The 25,247-nt window shown below is 54.1% G+C and overlaps 1 protein-coding gene across 3 annotated transcripts in view; it reads left to right on the top strand.

Moving 5' to 3' along the window:
- DNMT3A (DNA methyltransferase 3 alpha) overlaps window positions 1-25,247 on the top strand; it is a 312,305-nt gene that overhangs the window by 161,145 nt on the left and 125,913 nt on the right. The window contains exons 3-5 of one of the 3 annotated variants that reach the window (XM_075063542.1): window positions 8,885-8,931; window positions 10,131-10,277; window positions 14,679-14,711. In XM_075063542.1, the coding sequence (XP_074919643.1) occupies window positions 8,885-8,931; window positions 10,131-10,277; window positions 14,679-14,711 (227 nt within the window). Of the gene's footprint in view, window positions 1-8,884; window positions 8,932-10,130; window positions 10,278-14,678; window positions 14,712-25,247 lie in introns of those variants that run through there. The other 2 variants (XM_075063543.1, XM_075063544.1) reach the window with 2 other exon arrangements.

The raw sequence follows: 25,247 nt of genomic DNA, 5'->3' as shown, positions 1-25,247 counted from the left end.
TTGCTGGACCACTCAGTAGCCAGCCCCGTTCCCCTGCCTCTCCATCAGGACCTGATATCCCAGGACCACGGCAGGCTTCTCCATCCCGACCTGCAATCCCTTCACCTGATGGCGTGGTTCCTGCGTGGTTGAGTCGCTCGGAGCTGCAGTGCTCCACCCCAGTGCAGCAAGTCTTCCTGGGTAGCAGGAAACCCTCCACTAGGGCTACGTATTTGGCCAAGTGGAAGTGGTTCTCTTGCTGGTGTCAGACGCACCACGCGACACCTGCGCAGACTCCCATCCACGTAATATTGGAATACCTCTGGCACCTCAAGCAACAGGGTCTTGCACTCTCATCCTTGCGTGTACACCTGGCTGCCATTTCCACGTTCCATCCCAGAGAAGGAGTTTACTTCGTTTTCTCTCATCCGATGGTCTCGAGGTTCCTCAAAGGGCTAGAGCGCCTTTTTCCGCAGCTCCGCCGCCCCCCCCCTTCCTGGGACCTCAATTTAGTTCTGTCAAGACTAATGGCCCCTCTGTTCGAACCCTTGGCAACCTGCTCTCTCCTGTACTTATCGTGGAAGGTGGTGTTCCTTGTAGCCATTACATCGGCTAGGAGAGTTTCGGAGCTTCGTGCTCTCATGATGGACCCACCTTACACGATATTCCACAAGGACAAGGTGCAGCTGCACCCACATCCAGCCTTCCTTCCCAAGGTGGTTTCATCCTTTCACCTCAACGAGGACATATTCCTCCCGGTCTTTTTTCCCAAACCTCACGCATCCCGTAGAGAGCAGCAATTGCACTCGCTGGACGTACGTAGAGCTCTCGCATGCTACATTGACCGCACCAGACCTTTCCGTAAGACGCCCCAACTCTTTGTCGCTGTGGCGGACAGGATGAAAGGTCAACCCGTCTCGTCCCAGAGAATATCGTCCTGGGTCACGATGTGCATTCGAGCTTGCCATGATCTAGCTCACGCCTCTCCAGGCCGCGTGACTGCACATTCCACCAGGGCTCAGGCCTCGTCGACTGCCTTTCTAGCTCGAGTGCCTATCCAACGAGATATGCCGCGGCAGCTACGTGGTCTTCGGTACACACCTTTCACTTTACCCATTATGCCTTTGGTACAACAATCCAGGGACGACGCAGCTCGCTTGGCTTGGCTGTCTTGCATTCGGCAGTGTCTAACTCCGACCCCAACCACCGCTAGGTAAGACTTGGATTCACCTACTTGTGAATGGATGATATGAGGAAGCACTCGAAGAAGAAAAGACGGTTACTCACCTTTGTAACTGTTGTTCTTCGAGATGTGTTGCTCATATATTCATTCCACACCCGCCCTCTCTCCCCACTGTCGGAGTAGCCGGCAAGAAAGAAACTGAGGAGCGACGGGCCGGCAGGGGTATATATCCGGCGCCATAGCGGCGCCACTCCAGGAGGTGACCTGCCGGCCCGCCGTGAGTGTTGCTAGGGTAATAAAAGTCTCCGACGAACGTGCATGCGGCGCGTGCACACCTAACTGGAATGGATATGAGCAACACATCTCGAAGAACAACAGTTACAAAGGTGAGTAACCGTCTTTTCTCTAAGCCATTGAAAGGCCTGAGATATGCTGACCCCAGTCCTTTTGGTGCCGTTCTACAAAGGAAGCCAGTTGAGCCCCCCCGTGACCCTTGCCACCATCCCATCAGACTGTGGCTGTGGCATGTCTGGTGGGTGCCAAGAATCTCTCAAATCTGTTGACACATTTTGGATGTAAATGTTCTCATTTGTTCTGTGTAGGTCACCCAGGACCCCAAACCGAGGGAAGAATTCATTCACTAGGAGTCCTGCTACTGTTACAGTCTCTTGATTTCTTATTGGATAAGCCTCAGGCATTTTGTGATGTAGTCCATAGCTACCAGCAAATCCTTCTTGCCAACCTGTCTCCAACCAGGGCCCGAGAACATCAGTGACGATGCACTCCACAGGTGCACCTGCAAGATATCCAACAGACATTTTCTCTTTGCTTGGCTGAGGTTTTCTCCATCCCAAAATATCCAGTAGTTTTAAGATTGTGACATCCATTGAAAAAGGAAGTTCTGAGGGGATCTGGTACACCCAGTTGCCCACTGGCTTCTCCCATGTCTTATACAAGATTTCATCTTCAAATTCCAAGCTTTCCCACAATGACCAGAAAGCTTTTACTGTGGTAACATAAGAACGGCCATACTGGGTCAGACCAATGGTCCATCTAATCCAGTGTACTGTCTCTGGCTGTGGCCAGTGCCAGGTGCTTCAGAGGGAATGAACAGAACAGGGCAGTTTTGAGTGATCCACCCCTGTCATCCAGTCCCATTATCTGGCAGTCAGAGGTTTAGGGATCCCTGGAGCATGGGGTTGCATCTCTGACCATCTTTGCTAATAGCCGGTAATGGACCTATTTCTCCATGAACTTCAGTAATTCATTTTTGAACACCATTATACTTTTGGCCTTCACAACATCCCCTGGCAATTAGTTCCACAGGTTGACTCTGGGTTGTGTGAAGAAGTATTTCCTTGTGTTTGTATTAAACTTGATGCCTGTTAATTTCAGTGGGTGGCCCCTGGTTCTTGTGTTATGTGAAGAGGTAAATAACACGTCTCTATTCACTTCCTCCACATTGGTCATGATTGTATAGACCTCTATCATATCCCCCCTTAGGTATCTCTTTTCTAACCTGAAAAGTCCCAGTCTTATTAATCTCTCCTCATACGGAAGCTGTTCCAGACCCCTAATCATTTTTATTGCCCTTTTCTGAACCTTTTCCATTTCTAATTTATCTTTTTTGAGCTGGGGTGGCAGAAATGCACACAGTATTCAAGGTGTGAATGTATAATTGATTTATACAGAGGCATTCTGGCATTTTGTGTCTAATTATCTATCCCTCTCCTGATGGTTCCCAACATTCTGTTTACTTTTTTGACTGCCGCTGCACATTGAGTGGATGTTTTCAGAGAACTATCTATGACTCCAAGATCTCTTTCTTGAGTGGTAACAGCTAACTTAGACCCCCATCATTTTATATTTTTATATGTAGAACTGGAATAATGTTTCCCAATGTGCATTACTTTGCATTGATCAACGTTGAATTTCATCTGCCATTTTGTTGCCCAGTCACCCAGTTTCATGAGATCTTTTTGTAGCTCTTCACAGTCTGGTTTGGACTTAACCATCTTGAGTAGTTTTGTATCATCTGTAAATTTTGCCACCTCACTGTTTACTCCCTTTCCAGATCATTTATGAATGTGTTGAACAGCACTGGGCCCAGTACAGAGCCCTGGGGACACCACTATTTACTGCTCTCCATTCTGAAAACTGACCATTTATTCCTACCCTTTGTTTCCTGTCTTTTAACCAGTTACCAGCCCATGAGAGAACCTTCCCTCTTATCCCATGACAGCTTATTTTGCTCAAGAGCCTTTGGTGAGGGACCTTGTCAAAGGCTTTCTGAAAATCTCAGTACGCTATATCCACTGGATCCCCCTTGTTCACTTGCTTGTTGCCCCCCTCAAAGAATTCTAGTAGATTGGTGAGGAATGATTTCCCTTTACAAAAACCATGTTGACTCTTCCCCACGTTGTTTTCATGTATGTGATAATTCTGTGCTTTACTGTAGTTTCAGCTAGTTTGTCTGGTGCTGAAGTTAGGCTTTCCGGCCTGGAATTGCCAGGATCGCCTCTGAAGCTTTTTTAAAAAATTGGTGTTAAATTAGCTGTCCAGTCAGTTGGTACTAAGGCTGATTTAAGTGATAGGTTACGTGCCACAATTAGTAGTTCTGCAATTTCATATTTGAGTTCCTTCAGAACTCTTGGGTGATGCCACCTGGTCCTGGTGACCTATTACTGTTTAGTTTATCCATTTGTTCCAAAATCTCTTATAATGACACCTCAATCTGGGACAGTTCCTCAGATTTGTTACCTAAAAAGAATGTGTGGAGATCTCCCCCATGTCCTCTGCAGTGAAGATCGATGGTGTTGTGAGGGAAAACCACGTTCCAGGATGGCTGCATTTGCCAGTTGATTTTCCAGTCACATGCTCTCCTGATACCAGCATCCTCTCTCTGGGACATTTTTAATTGCTTTTGGGTCCATTCTTGCAACCCTCTTCCCTCTGTTGTTCCAGTGGGTGAACTGGGGACATGGGCGCTTCTGCAAATTAGGAGAAGAGAGGCACACCCATTCTCCTGGGGAACTCATGCCTTGCTCTCCTGCGTGGGGCAGTGTTTGCCATCAGCCTCCCACAAAGGCCATCAAGACCCTGCTTAGGGCCTGGTCTGTGTGTGAGTGTGAAATCATAGCACTGCAGTTTCTCCAGCTGCCTGGCACGCTGTGCCTCCAGATTGCTGGCTCTAAAGTGCCATTGCAGGGAAGCAGGGTGTGTCCTGGCCATAAACGTCAATACTTTGCCTCTCACCCCATAACGACTTAGCTTCATGTGCTGGCCCTTGTCAAAGGCCTTTTGACAGTCCAGTCATAGAGTTTAAGGCCAGAAGGGACCGCCTGACCACACAGTCTGACCTCCTATGTAGCACAGGCCAGGAACACCACCCAGCCTCCACACACTAATCCAGCAACAGTGTTCCACCAAAGGGCTGCAGCCTACAGGAGACAAGGCTGTTACGTGCCACTGGGAGAGACTAGGAGGGAGCCAGGTGCACTAGTGCCTGCAGCCTCCACCATGGCAAGGGAATAGGGTGAGAGACACCCAGACAATCCTGGCAAGTGACCTGCACCCACACACTGCTGAGGAAGGCAAAAAAAAACCCCAAAGTCTCTGCCAATCTGCTCTGGGGAAGAATTCCTTCCCGACCCTGCATATGGCGATCAGCTAGACCCTGAGCGTGTGAACAAGAACCAGCCAGCCAAGCACCTGAGAGAGAGAACGCTCAGAGCCCTGACTCACCCTACCCAGTGTCCCATCTCCAGCCATGGCCATCCCTGATGCGTCAGAGGATGGAGATAAAACACCAGAACAAACCCCGAATACAGCAGGGAGCAAAAAATCCATTCCTGACCCCTACCGGGTTGAATCCCTGAAGCATGAGCTTTAGGGATAACACAAACTGGGCTGTTCAGCCCTGCCCCCTACCACCACAAACAACGCCATCATATAATCACACTCAGAAATGTGCCCAGCTCACTCTTCAGACTAGTAACGCTGTTTGCCCCCAGGACTTCTCACCCCTCTGATGGTTAGAAACCACCTAATTTCCAGCTGGAATTTGTTCCTGGGCAGTTTAGCCCCATTTATTCTTGTGCCAGCATTGTCCTATAATGTCAATAGCTCTTCCTCTCCCTGGGGTGTGCCCCCTACTGCATTCATGGCGTGCAATGAGATCCCTCCCAGCCTCCTTCTGCTGGACTGAACAAGCCAGGCTCTGCCAGGCTCCTCTCAAAGGACAGTCCCTCCTGGGCAGTGGTATAATAGACCAGAGGAGCTAAGCCTCCCAAAACCCAGGCCGTGGCCCCGCCAACACTCCGCCCTGAGGGCCCGCCCTTAGTCCGCCTCTCCCCTGATACTCGCAGGGGCTTGACCTGGGCCCAGGGCTTGGGCCAGGCAGCAGCCCAGGGTGGCTCGGCCTGGCCAGTGGCTTCAGCTGGCAGGCGGCTCAGGGACCAGTGGGGCTTAGGCTGCGGTGGGGATCTCGGGCTACTCTGGCTCCAGCAGGCGAAGTGTGGGGGGGGCCTTGGGTGGGGTAGGGGGCACTGTCGGCCCTGCATTCCCCTGATCATCCTAGCAGCTCTTCTCTGCAGCTGTTCCAGTGTAAATTCATCTTTCTTGAACATGAGTGTCCAGAACTGTCCCCAGGATTCCAAACGAGGGCTTCCCAGTGCTGTGTACAATGGCGTTAATACTTCCCTAGCTTTGCTGGAACTGCCTCTGCTGATCCAGCCTAGGAGTGCATGTGCCTTTTTCACAGACACCTCACACTGGTGGCTCATAGTCATCCTGTGATGGACCCACACACCCAGGTCTCTCTCCTTTCTGTCGCTTCCTCTTTAGCCGCTACTTCATAGTCATGTGTAAGTAATTGTAAGAGATCAGAGAGACACCTTTCCTTTGCAGAATCCGTGCTGGTTAGCCCCCTCAGACCTGGACCTTCCAGACACTTGGTGATTCTGTTTTCAATTATTGTTTCAACCCAATTCGCCCGGTAGGAATTCCCTGGATTACGCCTAAAGCCTCTTTTAGCATCTCGGTGATGGTCTCTCAACCCCTGATTAGCTGGATATGGGCTAGTCAGAGGCCAGTGGTGTCTTTCCTGTGCCAAAGGGGCAGCATGAGATACGTCTCCCTCGGCGTTAGGCCGACAGCTCTGGGCACTGCCTCCAGCCATGCTCTGTGCTGGGCTCTGCACCCATGTTCTTGGTGTGTCTCCCGCTTGACAGAGAAAAAGGCGGGATTCTCCCAGGGGGTGGAGCCCCGAGAGCTCAGTGTCAGCTGCTCAGAGCTAACCAGAGGGCTGGCCAGGGCTTGTTTTATTAACCAAACCCCATCAGAGCATTCTCTGTGTTCTGGCTGTGATAGCATCTTCCAGCCGGCTGCAGCCACAGCTCAGGAGCTAGCAGTGAGCTGCCCTGGGCGGCCTGCGGGGAGTGTACACTGGATGGCTGGGATTAATTCTGCTGCGGTTTGGATCGCCTGCCAACTTCTCTCCCTTCTGGGACGTTGCCAGTGTGTGTAACTGCTGCCCTGCGTCCCACACCCTCCCCATCACACCTCGGGGGCTGCTCTTCCTGCAGCTCCCCGGAAGCGGCTCCTCTCTTCCTGGCAGGAACCCTGCATGTTGGGAGCCAGTCCCTCTGGGTCCTAGATGGCTGTGTCTCTCCTGTAGCGAGTGCAGGAGCAGAGATGCCCAGCAGGGCTGCAAGTGACCCAAGGGGTCAGCTCATTCCCAGGGCTTTTGATTTCCTGTTGGCCAGGAGCCAGAAGCGGGAGAGTGCATGATGGGGGGAGCTACTCTGATCCCAGCCGGAGACGGCAGCGTTCCCAGCCCCTTAGCAGAGGCTTTTCTCCAGCTGCTAGATTCCAGCTCCTAGGATCAGCCCTTCCCCTGCCCAGGGCCCATTGCTGCTGTGCCCATCAGGGACCAGGGTTCGGGCTCTTCCCCACTGAGAACAGATGCTCAGGCAGTACTGCTCTCCTGGCACTACCGTCTCTGGGGAGGTGCCTCTGCCCTGCTTGTTGCAGAGCTCTTTTTAAATATATGTATATATAGAGAGAGCGATGCCTATCTCGTAGAGCTGGAAGGGACCCTGAAAGGTCATAGAGTCAAGTCCAGCCCCTGCCTTCACTAGTAGGACCAAGTACTGATTTTGCCCCAGATCCCTAAGTGGCCTCCTCAAGGACTGAACTCACAACCCTGGGTTTAGCAGGCCAATGCTCAAACCACTGAGCTATCCCTCCTCTCTCTAGGACCCAGGCCATGGGGCTCCAGGCCTGCCTAGAGCAGTGCCCAGCTTGTGGGGAGTGGCCATGGATTGCCCTCCCTTACCTGGGCCCCGAGCCTGAGGAATGTGTTACCAAGGCCCAGCCCCCGTCAGCGTTTGTGGCAGTGTTTGAGCAGGACTGCGAATCTGTCAGCGTGCATGCACTCAGCCTGGTAGCTCTTCTGCACCCAGGAGCCTCCCTGCCAGGATCCATCCCGGGGCAAACGGAGGAGTCACGAGGGACCCGGCGTTTGGCAGTGTCTCTCCCGGGCCCTATGGGAGTTTGTGTGCCACGCCCAGTTCCCAGGCTGGGGCAGCGCAGCGTGCATGGCTTGCCTTTCCCAAGAGATGCCCCAGGCTGCAGTGGTGTCGCTCAGGCCAAGCGTGTAGCAGCAAAGCCGGGCTAGGCCAGGGCTGGAGTGTGGGGGATGCTCTGTGGGGCTGGAGGGGAATCAGCAGAGCTGGCTGGGGGTCACAGGACTGGAAGGACAGGGTGGGCTGCCAGAGTAGATTGAGGGGTCGCTTCAGAGCTGTGCTTGGGGAGACCAGAGCTGGAAGTTCAGGGGGGCTGTGGGTCAGGATCGAGGGACCCCAGCGGAGCTGTGGGAGTACAGTGCAATGGTATCTTAGCCTTTCATTTATGAACACTAAAAATCCACTAATACACCTTTACCAAAAGGCGGAGCCTCCCCCCCCGGCCCCTCATGGTAACTCTCACTCAGCCCCCCCTTGTGTTTGGCCTCAGAACATGGTCGCTTTGAACGAGGGTTCACAGCCTCAGAAACGGTTGGTTTTATTTTTAGCTGCTTTCCCAGCAGCAGCTCTGCACGTACCTGCAAGGCAGCGAGATGTACCGATAACACAGGAAACCAGAAACCTTTGCATAGTGCTGTGAACACTTCCCTTCTTTCCCTGCCCCCTAGCCAGTGTGTGCCCATTTCCAGGGGTCACCGCCACCCTGGCGGCTTCCCGAGGCCTCCAGGCAACACTAGTCCCAGGTGCTGTGGGACAATGCCACTGGAGTTGGAGACTCTAATGTGAGAGCAGTTGTCTCCCTATTAGCCCAGCCCAGGGAAGGTGCGCCGGAGACCTCATTCCCTGGAGCCCTTGCCCTGATCCGGTGGGGAGAGAGGCAGTCAGAATTGTCAGGCAGGCATGGGAGGCCAAAAGCATAGGAGACTCCCCCCTTGGGGGCAGTGGGGAAAGGACCCACTGGGTCCCACCACTGGGACACAGTGGGGTAGCTGAGGGCTGGCACAGTGAACTGTGACTCCAGGGTAGATGCTCCCAGAGGCAGAGGGTTCCAGGAGGCCAGTGCAGTGGCATTGCCCAGCTGGCCTTTCTGCTCTGAACTGGCCTTTGTGTCCCTTGGGATCTGGCTCAGCCCCTCGTGTGCTGGGCTGCAGCTCCCGCCCGGCTGACATGCAGTCTCTGTGTTCTGTGTTTGCAGGCAAAGAAGAGAAGGAAGAAGCTAACTATGACTCCCTGAAAATGGAGGCAAGTATGTGCCAGGGTTGCCACCCTGGGGACTCCACTGCCCTGCCTTGCCTAAGCCACCGAGCTAAGTCAGGCTGGGAGCTGCGACTCCTGCCCTCCAGAAGCAAGAGCACAGGCAGAATCAAGTGGCCACTGGGCCACATGGCCAAGTTCCTGTCAGGCTGCAGCCTGGCATCTGGGGAGGGCATGTCCAACCCCTGGGCAATTGGAGAGGGGTACAGGAAGCTGCTGCATTGAGCATGAGAGGCTGGCTAGGTACAGTGCAGCACAATGGATGGTCTCTACAGGGCATGGGTCAGTACATGGGGGCCTGGACACTAGGGTCCCCTATCGCCCCAGAAGGCCCCAGGCACTAGAGCCCTCTAGAGACCCAGGGATCTCATTCCAGAGCCCATTAGCTCCAGAGTGAGGCCCCAATCCCAGAGCCTCTGCTACATATCGGGACATGATTGCAGATGTGTGTGCACAGATCAGACACACACACAGTGGTGTCTACGGTGGGCTCTGGCTAATGTAGGTTTAGCTCTGGCTCTGGGTATCCAGTAGGTCTCAGTGCTAACCATCTCTGTCTTCGTAATGCACTCCTGTAGGAGGCTGGCAGAGAAATTCTGATTGAATGGGTCTGACTGCCAGTTCCACTACAGGCTCTGGGGTGAGCGCTGCGCTCCGGCCGCCTGGCATCTGGCATGGGCTGGGTTGGCGCTTCCCAGGTTAATTCCTGCAGCTTGGTCCTGCTCAGCCTCCCAGCTGCTGCATTTCTAGAACCCATCCTGAGAGAGGCTAATTTTTCTCTGGAGGGAAAAGTGGGAGCCGCAGAAACAGTGGAGGGGCTGAGGGGATGCAGGGGTCCTGGCACCCTACTCTAGCCTCAGAGTTAGCATGCTTTTGAGTTGGTGTAGTCACAGGTGAAACCTGGCCTGGATTTGGGTGCCTCACTCTCTGGCAGTGACATGGCCCTGCCCTGAGCACTGGCACTAGGAGTCAGGAGCCTGGGATCTAGTCCCTGCTCTGCTGCTGACTCACTACATGGCCCGGGGTGGTTGAGTCCCTTCCCTGCTCTGGCCCCTGTTCAATGGAATCATACTCCTCCCTCACTGCCTTGTTTCCCCAGCGAGCCCCAGACCCCATGTCCCCAGAGCTGTAAGCAGAGAAGCCAGCCCTTTTCAGCCTGTCTCTCCTCTCTCACTGCCTGCAAGCAGGGATCCCGAGGCCGCTTGCGTGGCGGGCTGGGCTGGGAGTCAAGCCTGCGTCAGAGGCCCATGCAGCGGCTCACCTTCCAGGCGGGGGACCCGTACTACATCAGCAAGAGGAAGCGAGACGAGTGGCTGGCCAGATGGAAAAGGGAGGTAAGGACACGGATTCTGCCTTGCCTGGACGCAGGCCAGTTCACCCTGCGAGGGGTATGTTCTGCCAGCCATAGGTAGCAATGACACAGTGCACTTTGTCTCCGTGGGGCAGGGCTGGGCAGGGGAGCGGCACCGAGTGGTCTGAGTATCGCCAAATCCCCTTGGGATTCAGCCCGGCCTCAGATTTCTCGCCCCAGGCTGTTTGATCCCCCACTCTTATGACAGCTTTCTCATGTTGGTGGCAACTCGGCTGAAGCTGACACCTCTCCCCATCACAGATGCAGGTTTCAGAGGAGCACCCGGCCCTCCAGAGCAGGGAGAGCCTTCCAGTCGAGCTGTGCTGCTGGCCTGTTCAACGGGATAGGCGAGGAAATGGTTGGATAAGGCCTTTGTGTTTGAACCAGTCCCTTTAGATGGAGGAGCAGCAAATGGTTCTAGTAAGAAATGGGTGACTGTCCATTGATCACTGTAGCTCCTGGGGACAGCAGAAACGCAGACCTCTGCGCACCAAAAGCACAGGCCCTCCCGTTTGAACTCAAGGAGACTGTTAGCGGTGAGCAGCTCAGGGCTTTTAGTGCACAGTTGGGCCATTCACAGACAGCTCCTGACAGCACCATTAATTGTCTCCGGATAGCCCTGTGAACACTCACGTGCTTTGCAGCCTTGTCAAGAGGAGTCTGTAGCTGAGAGCAAAGCTCAGGGAGGTGTGGTGCACACTCAGGAGGTCAGGCCAGGATGTGGGTTACAGCAGGAAGGATCTGCCTCCTTTCTAGTCTCATTCTCTCTCTCCAAAGCCCCCCGCCCCCCTCCTCTGGCCTTGCCGTTGTGAGCAGCAGGGCTTCTGGGAACTCTGGGGGCAGCAGAGCCGAACATTAGACAGCATTCTTTGAAATGGTCCCCGCGCAGGAACTGTATCTCCATGGAAATATTTCTGTTAGGCCTTCAAGTAAGTCTGCCCAGGACAGGGGTAGGAGCGAAAGTCGAGAATATGGTTGGGATCTCCAGGGTGAGCCAGCGCAGGCAGTCGTGCATGAAGGTAACTGACAGGTTAGCATTTCTGTTTTCATTTTTTTGTTCTGTTTATTAAACACTGGGCCGTGTTCCCCGCTGTCCTTGCTGAGGTACAGGGCTGACTCGAGGGAGCTTACTCCTAATTTACAGCCGGGAGATGAGAGCAGAGCCTGGGCTGTTGTCTCTATGCCAGTGACCACACAAATTATGGAAACCAAGATTTCAGCTAAATGACTGTAACCTTTCCCCACTGAGGCTGTTTTCACTCACTGTGGTCAGTGAGACTAGAGCGGTCAGTGTCATTTCCTGTTTCTAGTCAGCTTCAGGTACATATTGTCCTGCCCCTCAGCCCAGCCTTGTTGTGTTTGGGTTGTGGAAGCTGCCTGGGAATGCTCAAAACGGAACACCAGCTGTTTTGACAGAAGGAATCGTGTTGCTGAGCTGTGGCTGTGCGAGGCAGAAGTGGACGAAGCAGTGGCTCAGGGCCCCAAGCAGCTCATGGAGCCTCGCTTAGTGTGACTGTACTTACTGAACAAGTGTGGGTTGGGTTGCTGTTGTTTTGATTTGTGGAATAATGTAAGCAGTACTTTCGGGGGTGGATGAGGGGTAAGAGGGAGCCCCAAAATATCCTTGCTTAGGGCCTCATGGACCAGCACCACGTGTGTTCATGAGACTGGATGTTATTTTCCAAAACTGGAACGTGGGGCCTCAGATGCCGTTGTCTTGTTAAGTAGCACTTGTCTCCTCCTCTCTGGTGGCACTCCCTGGGCTGTGCTGGACTCTCGGGAACGCCCGGCTGCTGGGCTCTGCTAACCATCTCTGCTTTCAAGTGCAGGTCACATGGCTGCAAGGGGATGGCTTCCTTGAGACCCTCCTTTGTGTGCTGCTCTTCTGCCCTTGCCCTCTGGCAGGGATCGGTGCTGGCAGCTGCCATTGCCAGCAGCCGATGGCTGAGGAGATCTGAGCTTGGACAGGGGGCACCAGAGGGCAGTGGAGTCGTCTTTTCTGTCCGTGTGCTGGTGGCCTGTGGTCTCATGTGGTTTTGGGTGGCTTTCCTTTCTGCATCAGGTTCTTTTCCTGTTTGTGTCTGTTCCTCTCACTCTCAGGCTGTTTTCTTGTCCCTAACCAGACCCCAGAGGGCAAATCCTCCAGGTTCACCATGTGATGTCACACAATGAATCCGTGCATCTCTGGTTCCTGGCATCTGCCACTGAACCCTGCCCCGTTGGGTCCCTCCCTCCCATACCCCACTCCCCACGCACTGGGAATCCCCAGGGCTGCTGACAAACAATGGGGAGGAGCTGAGTAAGAAGCCTGGAGGAGGAAGGCCTTCCATTGAATCACTGTCCCGCTCTCTTGGATCTGGGCAAGCAGCAGCGCACTTGAGCCGGCCAGAATGCAGCCAGGACTCCACTTCTTGCCTTATGTTAGCAGGCAGAGGCCCCGTGGTTGGGCTAGGCACTGCGTGGACATAGAGTGAGACAAGCCGTGCCCCAGGAGCTGATAGTCAGTGTAGGCAAGGGGGAGAGGGGAAAGACACACAAGGAGGGGAACAGACTGACCTAGGGCCCCACAGCTGCCAATATAAGCCAGGTTTCCTGCCTGCCCGCCTCTTGGGGCTAATCAAAGTGCTGGAGAGTCCCAGTAAGGTCCTTTGGCCTCTCGCTCTGGCTGTGTCCTGGGGACTCCTGCACCCGAGAAGAGCATGCAGGAAGCTGCCTGGAGGGTGTCTGGACTGTAGGGCTACTCCTAGATTCCACAGGGTAGAAGGGACTGCTGTGATCATCCTGTCACTCCGGTTAGAACTAGAGCAGATCTCGTACAAACATCCAGTCTTGCTTTCACATTGCCAGGTCTGGAGAAGGGTAAGTTGTTCCCATGGTTAATTCTCCTCACTCTTAAACACTGGCACCTTCTTTCCAGCCTGAATGTGTCTAACTTCCACCTCCCCACCCTGCATCTTATTAGGCGGATCTCTGCTGGATTGAAGAGCTCATTATGACACATTTGATCCCCACGCCCTTGCCTTTTCTCTGCTTCCCAATGGGATCATTCCTTTTCTCTTGGTTGCCAAGAGAACCAAGACAAACATAATGCGATTAAACTAAAAACAAACCAGAGTAAATAAATCCAGGCTGCAGGGGACTTTGCCACGAGGCCAGGGCCTGCCTCTGTCCTGTATGGAGGAACCAGCTGCATCTTTGCTGTCTAGGAGCAAAGACTGCTCATCCCAGCATGCACTGCTCTGTTCTGACCCAACAGGCTTGGTCCCATTTCGTGCTGGGATGGGAATTCATTCCTCAGACTGTTTGGAGCACTGGATGCTGTGGCCTGTAGTCCATGGGCTGAGAGCTGGTGTGTAGTACGCTGTGGATTTTCTTGGACTGCCCTTTGGTCCCCCTTTGACCTACAGCCTTCAGTTCTATCCCGAGGCCTCGAAGGGAGACAGTAGGTGGTGGGTCCCCCCGGAGGGAAGGACCCTCCATGTGTCAGCTGGTTGTAATGTGGGATGTCCACCTTTGTGTGTTCTTGGCCTCGGCCTCATCCTGTAGCAGCCAGTGCTAAGGGACTGGCGCACTGCAAGGCATGAGAGCCGCACGGTAGTTGCATAGATCCTGGTGTGAGCTGTAGAACAAGGGGAACGTTAGGATTGACTGCAGAGTACACAGAGTTCTCCAGGAGAGCCAAGCCCGTGCCCTGAACAAACACGCCTGGTGAATGCAGAGCAGCTTCTTGTCTGAGTTCTTTGCAGGATGGTTGTCAGGGCTGGTATGAGCTGGGGTGGGGGCAACACAGTCTGAGCGCTGCATAGCGTGGGAGGCATCAGCAGGAAATCCTTCTGTGGCAGGGATTGCAGACACCTGTCTTCACACTGGATGGGTGGCATAGACGTCGTGGAAACAGCACTCAGTCACAGTGAGGAACCCTGTCCGAAGCCCACCTCTGCCACGTCCTTGTCCCCTTTCCTGCTATGACGAAGGAGTGACAAACCTCCGGGCCACAAACTGGGGGATTATGGCTATTGGGCAAGCAGCGGAGAACAGACTAGAAGCCAGGGAGTGAGGGACACCGGCTTCTCACAAAAAACAAGTGGATAATTCCCAACCCCAAAATAACCCCCCTCCTCATCTGTATCTGCTCAGGTTCTGGTGGTGCAGCTGCCTTTGGCTGATGGGCACAAGCATCCATCATCTTCCGTCTCACTGAGCAGAGGGGGGCTCCAAGGTGCAGGGCCCTTTCCTGAGGCCTCAGTATGTTGCAAAGGGGAAGGGGATTTCCCTGCTGCTGCAGCGTCTGCTTCCCACATGGGGCAGCTGGCAGCTTCTGATGTACTGAATGATGTGGTTGTGTTTGCTAACACCCTCCTCTCCTTTACCTTTCTCCCCACAGACTGATAATCCATCGGCATCCCAGCTTGACAAGGTTCGTGGCATGGGTGTAACTTCCTTCTGGGGGGCGGAGCGAGGGGCATGGACATGCTTTGCTTCTGGGCAGTGTTTACTGTGACATTGAAATGATGTGTGGGAGGCGCGGAGCCCCTGGGCTTTGTGCGGCTGGACATGTTACAGGGCATGCCCAGACCTCTGACTCCCAGTCCCATGTTCTCAGACCCACTCGTCACATCCACGCTTCCATTCACCCCATCGCACAGCCTCCCACTGGTGTACACACACTGGCAGATAGACATGCACACTTGGACACTTCTAACAACCCCGCAGAGAGTCACACACCCATGCACCATCACGTTCATTCAGACAGCCCATTCCCCCATACAGTCTGTCCCTTTCTCTACAGTGTTTGTCACACACACAACACCCTGGCCAGCCTTATAGGGCTAGTGAAATACTAAGCCCTGGCTGAGAGAGTGAGGTGCTGAGAGGTCGAACGCTCTGTGTAGCTGCTGTGGACACTGCAGTGCAGACAGCCCAGAGGAAAGGGAGGAAGAGATGGTCTCGGAGGAGATCTGAAAATAGACAGAGTCCATTAGACTCTGGCAGAGAAAAGCAGAAATCTCCTCCGAGTGGCAGAAGCTGGAGAGGAGGAAGCCTTTGCGCCAGCACTGGGGGTCGTGTTGAATAGGCGAAGAGGAGGCTGGTGCAGGATGGGTGGTCTGTGAGAGGTCTGTGAAACAGGCTGGGGAAAGCCCGTGGTGTGGAGTGCCTGGGCAGCCAGCAGAGGTGTCTGAGTTTGGGGGCATGTATATGTGGCCCAGGGAGAGCTAGGACTTAGGAGCTGGCTAGCATCCTGGGTGTGCATTGCACTTTGCAGGTAAAGGAAGTGACTCAGTTCCTACCCTGAGGAGTTTACAGTGGAGGTGAAATCAAAGTGATGGCAGCACAGCATGATGGGAAGAGGTTAGCCCAGGGAGCTGCAGTAGTCAAGGTGAGAGGGAATGGAGATTTCAACACAGGAGGAGGTGAAGCCGAGGCTGATTCTGACAGAGAAGAGGAGACGGCAATAGGCAGGTTTCCAGGTGTAGAAAATGTGGGAGGAAAAAGAGGATTCGGGGGGCAGAGGAGGGCCCAGTGTAAAGGCAAACAGAAGTTTGATAGGGGATCAGTCCCCAAGCCTGGCAGGGCGTACCCCGCTGACAGACACATCTAGTACCTGACACATATCGAATGTACAGCTGGTTCCTGCCTCAGAGAGTTTACAGGCCAAAGCCAGACAGGACTAGGACACAGCATGCAGCACCATTTTAAAACTGTCTCTGTCCAGATGTATTGTCCTTCTCTAGAGCCTAGGCCCTGAGCCGTAGGTTCTGACCCTTCTCTGTTAAGCTTAGTTGGCTGTAATATAGAAGTGACAGCTCTACAACTACTGTCCAGACCAGCTTCCTTGTTTGAAGTTCGACTGTGCTAAGTGCTCTAAAATCAACATGGCTACTCGGATTGCCGTGTTGTGTCTCCTGGAGTGCAGGTTTCTGTAAATCCAGATTTGGGGCCATTTGACCAGTGATTCCCTGGGGGGAAAACAGCTTGTCTTACGGTGGCAGTCTGGTGACCTTATTTTGCTAACAGGTAGAGCTCAGATCCTCACTCCAGTGTGTCCAGCGTTCAAGGGTTACCCCAACAGAGGGCTTGGCACCCACCAGCCCTGGGGGGAATCAAATGAAAACGTGATTTGAGAAAGCATTGCTTCATCAGTTAGACACGTCACAAGTATCACATGCTTATCGACCTCCTTAATTAATTCCACCGCGCATGTCTGGAGAGAGGCTAGCTATCTTGAAAAGTCACTGCGTGCCACAGGGCCTGAGTGGTTCTGAGGACGTGTTCTGCTCAGTGACTCTGAGCACCAAGCCAGGTACTGTGAATTCAGATCCAACCCAGGGGAGGAACAGGCAGTTAAAAAAGCAGGCATGTTGCTCCAGTCTGCCTCTGTCCTAGGCAATCGTTAGGTTGGGGAAACAGCCGAGTATTCAGAAGGTGCTGAAACTAGAAAGAAAGTAAACTACACACACTGAGGCTCCCTGGGAGGGGAGAGTTCTTTAGAGTGGAAGAATAGGGAGAGCAGGGTTGGAGGATCAAGGGATAGGGAGTGGGAGAGGAGAGGAGGAAGGGGTGGGACAATGGGAAACGGGATGTGGGGGTTGAGTAACAGGGAGACTGGGGGAGAGTAGGGGCAAAGGCACCTGGCAGCCCCACATTCCTCTCTTGTGTGTGCGCCAGGAACTGGGGCCTCCAGCACATCTATGTGGGTGTGACTTCTCCTTTGCTGACCCCCTCAAATGAGACAGGTGCTGGAGGGACTTGCCTATGGGGAGGTCTGAGTCCCTTTCCCTGCCCCACACCCCCATGTGAGTTGGGATCTGAGGGTCCCTGCTTTCTCCAGTAGTGTCTGAGCTCCACTCCCTTCCCTCCATGTGTGTCAGGATCTGGGGGGACAGCTTATCTATGTGAATGTGACCCCCTATTTCCTTGCCCCCCTCATGTGACCCAGGTTTTGGAGGGGTCTTACCATTCTGGGAGTGTCTGCACCCCCCTCCTAAATTCAGTCATGTGATCTGGAGGTCACTGCTCCTGTGTGGGTATCTGAACCCTGCTTCTGACCCCCTCATGTGAGCTAGGAGGATCTGGGGAAGCCCTGTCCCTCTGGCATGAGGCTCAGAGGTCACCAAGAAAGCACACACCGACACACTGTTGAGGCTGGCTGGGGAGAGAAGCTGAGAACAGGTGTGCTAGGCTCCAATCAAACTCTCTAGAACTATAGGCAGAGATGGGAACACCCACTGCCAGGAGTGGAGTAGTTCCTGTGTCTCAGCACTGCTGTTTCAGACTGTATTCATCTCCATGGGGTGTTCCCTTTCATCTGAGAACATGCATTGAGATAAATGGGCCACTTACCACTGCTCTGAGCCTCTAATTGTGACATCTGGAACCCACCTGGGCAGAAATCTGAAAGAATTGTGAACATTTGGAGGAAATCTGCTTGTCAAGGTGGTGGGGATTTGATCTGGGATTTTTTAAGAAATGTAATCTGAGTACAGCAGAATACTCAGATGTGCTGAATGTATTTTTGAGAAGAAAATGATTTACACATGCGAATGCTCACTAGAAGGGGGAGTGGTGATTAGAGGTGCAAGACAAGGTGGTAATAGAGGTCTGCAGTGAGGGATGGAGGTGTTCTGGGGAGGGGGATAAATGGGAATGGGCAGTAGGGGAAGGAAGAAGAGTTGCAGGGCTCTGTTAAGGGAGAAGGGGTGGGAGGGGAGAAGATGGGAGGGGTTGCAAACATTTCAGAGCATGACTATGATCCTCTTTCCACTATGCCAGGAGAGAGGAGGAGCCCTGATGAGTCACAGAGAACCCTGTGTCCTAATAGACAGATCACTAGACTAGGACTATTCCTAACTCTGCCACTGGCCTGCTGGGTGACCTTGTGCATGTCACTTCACCTCTCTGTGCCTCAGTTTCCCATTGTAAGATGAGCTCTTTGAGAACTTACTATATATAAAACTTCTATCTTTTGATTGTTACCTAGCCACAATAGCATATGAGCTGCAAATGCAAGTGAGAACTACAGCTGTCTAAATGACCAATAACTCTTACCAACAAACATTTCTCTTTCTGTTTAAAAAACTAGGAAGTTAAATTGCAAAAACTTAGTTAACACAGAGTTCACGTTGCCTGGTGCTGGATCACACCCTTCCAGAATGCTGAATTGGCAAAAATCCACCTCTAAAACCCAGGAAATACTGAGTTAAGGTAAACACCCAGGCAGCCTTAACTATGACCTCTTTGAGCGATGCCCCGATACACCCATAACACACAGTCCAACTCTGCCTTGTCCCTGTGATGGACAGGCACTGTCTGCACAAGCCCTGTGCTCAAACACTGAGCCTACCCCCCCTATAGAATACCACATTTGTAACATTTAACAACTACTTCATTACCCTTTTACAATCCCTTCCCACTTGCACCCAGGCTACCACCTAACCGTTTACTTTTCCCTCCCCAACATTAAAGCCACAGACACTCATGTCCCACTTCGCTCCTGACAGTACCTATGGCAAGAAAACCCCAGTGCCCCACTACTGACAGCCTACACAATTCTGTGTTGAAGTGGTGCAGATGGGAGCCTCAAGGTACACATGCACCTCTTGTCTTTGGTAACAGGGCTCAGTCCCAGATCCTCCTGTCACAATCACAGCTCTGCCAAGCTGCTCCACCATATTCCTCCACCGCTGCAGCGAATGAGGCTGCAGTGCATGCAGAGAATTGCCCGTGGCTGCTGCCAGCTCCAGGGGGCAGAGTGAAGGTTGAGTGGCCACGCACCACAAGTCGGTATTTCATGGTTTTCAGAAGTTTGAGTTTTGCTGAACCTTAACCCCGCGTTAACAAAGGTTTTTGCATTTAATTTTGACTGAAAGCCTCTATTACTTTGCATTCTTAGACTAAACACTCTGTGGGGCAGGGCCTGAGCCTCCCACTGTACAATGGAGATCTGATCCTGAGCATGGACCCTACAGTAGATGTAATGTGAGTTACAAGGGCTGTGCTGTCCCTTTACGGTTGTCCATTTCCAAATCTGTTTTGCTGTGCTTGAAGCAGTCCCCATTACAAAGGGAAGCGCTTCTCTTTGGCCCTGAAGGAAGCAGAGCTGTTTGTTTGATCAGTCAGGCATGGAGGGTTCATTCAAGGTGTTAAACGTTCTGTACAGTCACATATCATTTGAACAAAGATAGCAGCTAGTGATTAGACGGAGAAGACGGTAAAGAGGCAAGGGCCTAGAATGGACTTCTTGGGGAAGAGCAGGAGCCCCCACAGGGATGGAGAACTAGCTGGCAGCTCAAGAGCGATTTCAGGAGGGGCACGGAGATCCCGGCTTGGCTGTGAAGTGGGCCAGAGAACAGTGCTGCTGTGGGGTCAGCAAGAAGGAGCCTTTGTCAGCTCAGGAGAGGAGACGGTTAACTCCATGGAGGAGAGAGATTCCGTGCTGCAGGAGGGAAGCCCAGGCTGACCTGGATCCAGGACACCGTGTGAGAGGGGCTGGGGAGATGAGGGGTAGTGACTCTCTCAGGCACTTTGCTGAGACAGGGAAGGTCAGAGATGGGGTGACTGAGAGAGGGCCCTGGGATGGAAAGTGGCAGATAAAGAGATGGTGAAAGCACCGCAGGTGAAGTTGTCAGTGGTACTTACTACCAGAGGGAGCCAGGTGGCTAATCAGAGATGTAGGCAGGGAAGGAAGGAAAGAGCTTTAAGAGTCCGTATGCCATTAGAAAGACCCAGGAGGGACAGTGGAGGGATGGGGGACACAGAGTATGGTGGACAGGCAGGGCCATTTCATAGGGACTGTGATCCAGACCCACTGTCCTTTGTAAAGCATCTGAACAGTGCCTCAGCAAGTGACGCCAAAGCCATGTTAGCTGGAGAGGGAAATGGCCACCATGCTTTGGCCAGACTGGGGGGGATCTGGAGAGGTGATGAGGCAGAGAGCTACAGGGACATCAGGACCTGCAGAGAGAAGGCCCTTGCCCAGTGGTGAGGTGGGAATGGACAGAGGGGTTTTGTGAGCAAGGAGTGTAATTTGGAAGTGGATGGGGAGGCAGTGGAGGGGCTTTGAGATGCCGGGGCGGTTGACTGCTTTGTGAGAAAAGGCTCACTGTGAGCAGATGGGAATCGTCACGCTTGGATGGAATGGGGTGAGCTTGGGGCCTAGAGAAGAGGTGAATGATGCAGAGATGGAAATGAAGATGACAAGTGCCCAGGGGACTGAGGGAAAGGGAAGGGGAAATGAAATGGCATCCGGGCCCCCGTCGCCAGTCTGAGGAGATGGGGGGGCGGCATCCAGGCCCCCGTCACTAGTGTGAGGAGATGGGGGGGCATCCAGGCTCTCGTTGTCAGTCTGAAGAGATGGGGGGGGAGTCCGGGCTCCCATCACCTGTCTGAGGAGATGGGGGGCATCCAGGCCCCTGTTGCCTGTCTGAGGAGATGGGAGGTATCCGGGCTCCCGTTGCCTTTCTGAGGAGATGGGGGGGCATCCGGGCTCATGTCGCCAGTCTGAGGAGATGGGGGGCATCCGGGCCCCCGTCGCCTTTCTGAGAAAATGGGAGGGCATCGGGGCTCCTGTCACCAGTCTGAGGAGATGGGGGGGCATCCAGGCTCCCGTCATCTGTCTGAGGAGATGGAGGGCATCTGGGCGCCCGTCGCCTGTCTGAGGAGATGGGGGGGCATCAGGGCTCCCGTCGCCAGTCTGAGGAGATGGGGGGCTTCCGTCGCCAATCTGAGGAGATGGGGGGCATCCGGGCCCTCCATCGCCAGTCCGAGTAGATGGGGGGGCATCCGGGCCCTCCGTCGCCAGTCTGAAGAGACGGGGGGGCATCCGGGCCCTCCGTCGCCAGTCTGAGGAGACGGGGGCGCATCCGGGCTCCCGTCGCCAGTCTGAGGAGACGGGGGCGCATCTGGGCTCCCGTCGCCAGTCTGAGGAGATGGGGGGGGCATCCGGGCTCCCGTCGCCTGTCTGAGGAGATGGGGGGGCATCCGGGCCCTCCGTCGCCAGTCTGAGGAGATGGGGGGACATCCAGGCTCCCGTCGCCAGTCTGAGGAGATGGGGGGGCATCAGGGCTCCCGTCGCCAGTCTGAGGAGATGGGGGGCATCGGGGCCCCATCGTCTGCCTGGGGAGATGGGGGGGCATCGGGACTCCCATCACCTGTCTGGGGAGATAGGGGGGCATCGGGATTCCCGTCGCCTGTCTGTTGAGATGGGGGAGCGTCCGGGCTCCTGTCACCTTTCTGAGGAGATGGGGGGACATCCGGGCCCCCATCGCCTTTCTGAGGAGATGGGGGGTCATCTGGGCTCCCGTTGCCAGTCTGTGCAGATGGGGGGTCATCTGGGCCCCCGTCGCCAGTCTGAGATGGGGGGGCATCCGGGCCCCCGTCGCCTGTCTGAGGAGATGGGGGGTCATCCGGGCTCCCGTCACCAGTCTGAGGAGATGTGGGGCATCTGGGCTCCTGTCGCCTGTCTGAGGAGATGGGGTAGATCTCAGCCATTGGAGTGTGTGTCCGAGCGGTCGGTGGGGAAAAAGGGTTGACTAGGCACCTGGAGCATATGTGAGGAAATGGTAAGGCACCTGACCTGCTGTCACCTATCTGAGGAGATGGAGGGGGCATCTGTTGCCCCCTCCCTTGGTGCCTGTTTTGAGGAGATGGGGGTGCAGCTCGACCATTGAAATGCATGTCTATGGGGCGGGTGGGGTTCAGGTCTGAGGTGTCTGAGGGGATGAGAGGGCATCTGAGGGGTGAGCAGGGGGCATCTTAGAGATGGGTGGGAAGCAGGGGCATCCAAGGGGGGAGCAGGGGTCCTTTTAGGGGTGGGTGGGAAGCAGGGTTGTCTGAGGTGGCGAGCAGGGAGCAGTGGGAGTCTGAGGGAGGAGCAGGGAGCAGCGGGGGTCTGAGGGGAGGAAGGGGCATCTCAGCCCCACAGTTCTGGTTTGAGAGGTCGGGTCGCAGTCCTTACTGGGTGGCTGGGAGAGGACAAGGGCGTGCTGGCCCCCGCAGCCTGGCGGAGATGGCAGAGGAAGGGACCGTCTCTTCCCCATGACTTATCTTTGGGAACTGAGGCCTCAGGCTCTGTCGTGCGATTCAGGGTGTCTTGGCCTGTTTCACAATTGGAGAATCTCCCAGCTCCCTGCATAGGGGTGGGGGCAGGAGCTGCTGAGAGAAGAGGTTGGGGTCTGTTTGCCCTTTAGAAGGGTTAGCCAGCTGTGTGCCATAGCCAGATGCTGCTTCTGGGCTAGGGAAACAAGGAGGAGATGTATCCAGCCCACCCCAAAAACCCTTCCTACCTCCGCCCATCTCTGTGTTGGGCTGATTGCAAGAGCTTTTCCTCTAGCATGTTCATCCTGTCCTTCTCTCATTCTCTCACTGGCCGTGTCAGCTGTGTCTCCCTAGCAACAGGTCCTCTTCCAGCTGCAGACAGTGTGGCTATTTATAGACCCTGCCTGCCAAGCGGCTGCTCTGGGCAGTTGCTTTCCATCAGTACAGGGCTGGGGAATGGGGCCCGGGGCCTGGATTGCCAGGGTGGCTCTTCTCTCCCTCCTGCTGCTGACTCCCCAGGATGGTGCAGCAGCAACCTGCAAGCCACAGCAGGGGGCTGAATACAAGAGAACGAACTGCATCGGGGTAGCGACAGTGGGGAAGTGTTGGGGGGCGGAATTTGAGTTCAGCTACAGCCTAAGAGGGGAGGCCCTGAGTTCCAGACACTCATTGTACCAGTCCTGTGCACCTCACAGACGGGCGGGGCGCTGCAACTCTGACAAAGGCTTTGAAATCAGGGAGGCTGCCTACAGAGAGAAGCCTGGTTGCTGCAGTTTGAAGCCTGCAGGATTTTTGCTTGCATATAATTCAGTCCTTTCACTTGCTCATTGGTTTGAGGTCTGACCCTGTGCAAAGCAGATGGATTCAAAGGACAAGTCTGACGAGAAATAGCCCTGCTGTCTGCAGGTCAGGCCTGTGACTTCCGTCCTGGCACTGCTCTTCCCTCCCTCTGGGACCTGGGTTAGCCAACTTCCTGCGCTCTCAAAAAGCTCAGCCCTGTGCCTGTAGCAAGCTTGCCAGAGACTGGCAGAGCTGCAAGAGCCCATGGGTGTGATTTAGTTGGGGTTGGTCCTGCCCTGAGCAGCGGGTTGGACTAGATGACCTCCTGAGGTCCCTTCCAACCCTGGTATTCTATGGGGACAGGGAGCCCCTGGCAACAAAGGCTCTGATTGATGTCACCTGTTCTGTCTGTGGCCATGTGATTTCCTGAGCTGAATCTCTCCATCCCAGATCCATGCCCCTTACCCATGGCACTTGTTGGTGTTCTGCCGCCCAGGCCCAACAGAGAGAGGCACACACATGAGAAGCAACAGAGGAAGGGCTACTAGATAGATGTGGAGAAAGGGGCCAAATTCAGCCCTAGGAGCAGGGGCTTACACCACTGGGGAATCAGTCCATCAGGGTAGATGGAGCTCTAGCGAGGAAGAGATGAAGAAATGCTATGTTTCAGGAGATGGGGAGATACTGAGGATGAGAGGTGGGCTTTCACCTCAGGTCATGGGTTCTGGTGTACCCTTCCTTCTTCGCACCTGCGGGCGTTCAGTGGGGCTGGAGTGTAGCGAGCTGGGAGACTCGGCAGTTGTGTATGGACAAATATCTGCATCACAAAGCCACCAGCGCAGTTTCCTGCATTGCTGGCAGCGAGGTCCTGGAGACTGATCTGCTGCCTCACCTCAGAGGGGATCACACTAGTTCAGGCTCAGGTATGCTGCTTTGGGGTTGTATGGGGGGTGCTTGCCCTCCTGTTGCCCAGGCTGTGCCTTTTTTGTGGATGCATAGAGACATCAGTCTGGTGCCTGCTGATTTAGAGCCACGTGCAGCCCTGGCACCACTTCCACAAAGCCCAGTGGGTGTGATGTGCAGGCGGGAAGGCGTGAGTTCTCTTCAGTAGGAGATTCTGGCAGAACAGGGATCCAGAGGGGGCTGTAGCTTTCTTGCACATTGGAAGCTGCAGCAGATGGATCTTGGTTTTGATGGTAAGGATTGTGCCCTAGTCTCCTACATTAGTAAGAGTGGAAATGGCCAAACACCAAAACTCCAGCTTGGGAGTCAGATCCAGGCTCTCAGCTGGAACCTTTCTCTGGAATGGCCCTAACTTTGAGAAAGTCTGGATCCCAACCTGGGCTTTGGGTTGGTCCTGCTGTAGAAAGATGAGATTAGCATCTGCATCTGAGATTTTGTTCTGGGATAAGTTTTGCTTAGGACAGGCTTCACTGGATTCTACCCTGTAGCCCATGGCACCTGGGGCTCTGCCAGTTTGAAAACCTGGCCTGACCTTGATTACCCTTTAAAGAGTGGAGCAGGCGACACGGGGAAACCCATGCTGAAGGGACCTTAATGTGTCATGGCAAAGTATGCCTACATTTACCAGCAGCTCAGGGAATACTGAAAATGAGAGGCAAAGCGTTGTTGTGCAGCTGCCACTTTAAAATAATAACAAAATGCCAGATGCTGCCTGGATTCTGACTCCATGGAGCCCCTCGTGACAGTGGGGGTCAAAGTGATACTCAGAGGCCAAGCACTGGGGACGGCGAGGCCACACAGGTGTGACCCATGGCAACTAGCTATCTTCTCTGTTAGCTACGTGCTTATGTTACCCCATCACTTTAGCAGCTGCACACCTCTCTTCGAGGATGTGTCTATGGATCCACACATGCGCCTCAGACGCACAAGTTTAGAGTCTTTGCATCAGTGTTCCTTGGGCTGCACATGCGCTCTGTGCCTCCTCATGCTCCCATATGTGGGCATAAAAGGTGGAACAGCCACAGCCCTCCCTCAGTTCTCATTTACCCTTGTGGCCGCAGGACAGGACCTGGGCAGTAAAAGCAGCAAAGACCTGGGCAGTGTCCAACCTGTTTCTGTGGTTTCTAACTCATGAAGAAATCTCTCTCCACCTTTTTTTCTGTTTTCGATTAAGAAT

This window comes from Chelonoidis abingdonii, chromosome 3, assembly GCF_003597395.2.
Source record: "Chelonoidis abingdonii isolate Lonesome George chromosome 3, CheloAbing_2.0, whole genome shotgun sequence".
NCBI classification, from domain to species: domain Eukaryota; kingdom Metazoa; phylum Chordata; order Testudines; family Testudinidae; genus Chelonoidis; species Chelonoidis abingdonii.
The sequence above is the reverse complement of the archived record's forward strand: the minus strand, read 5'-3'. Positions and strand labels throughout refer to the sequence as shown.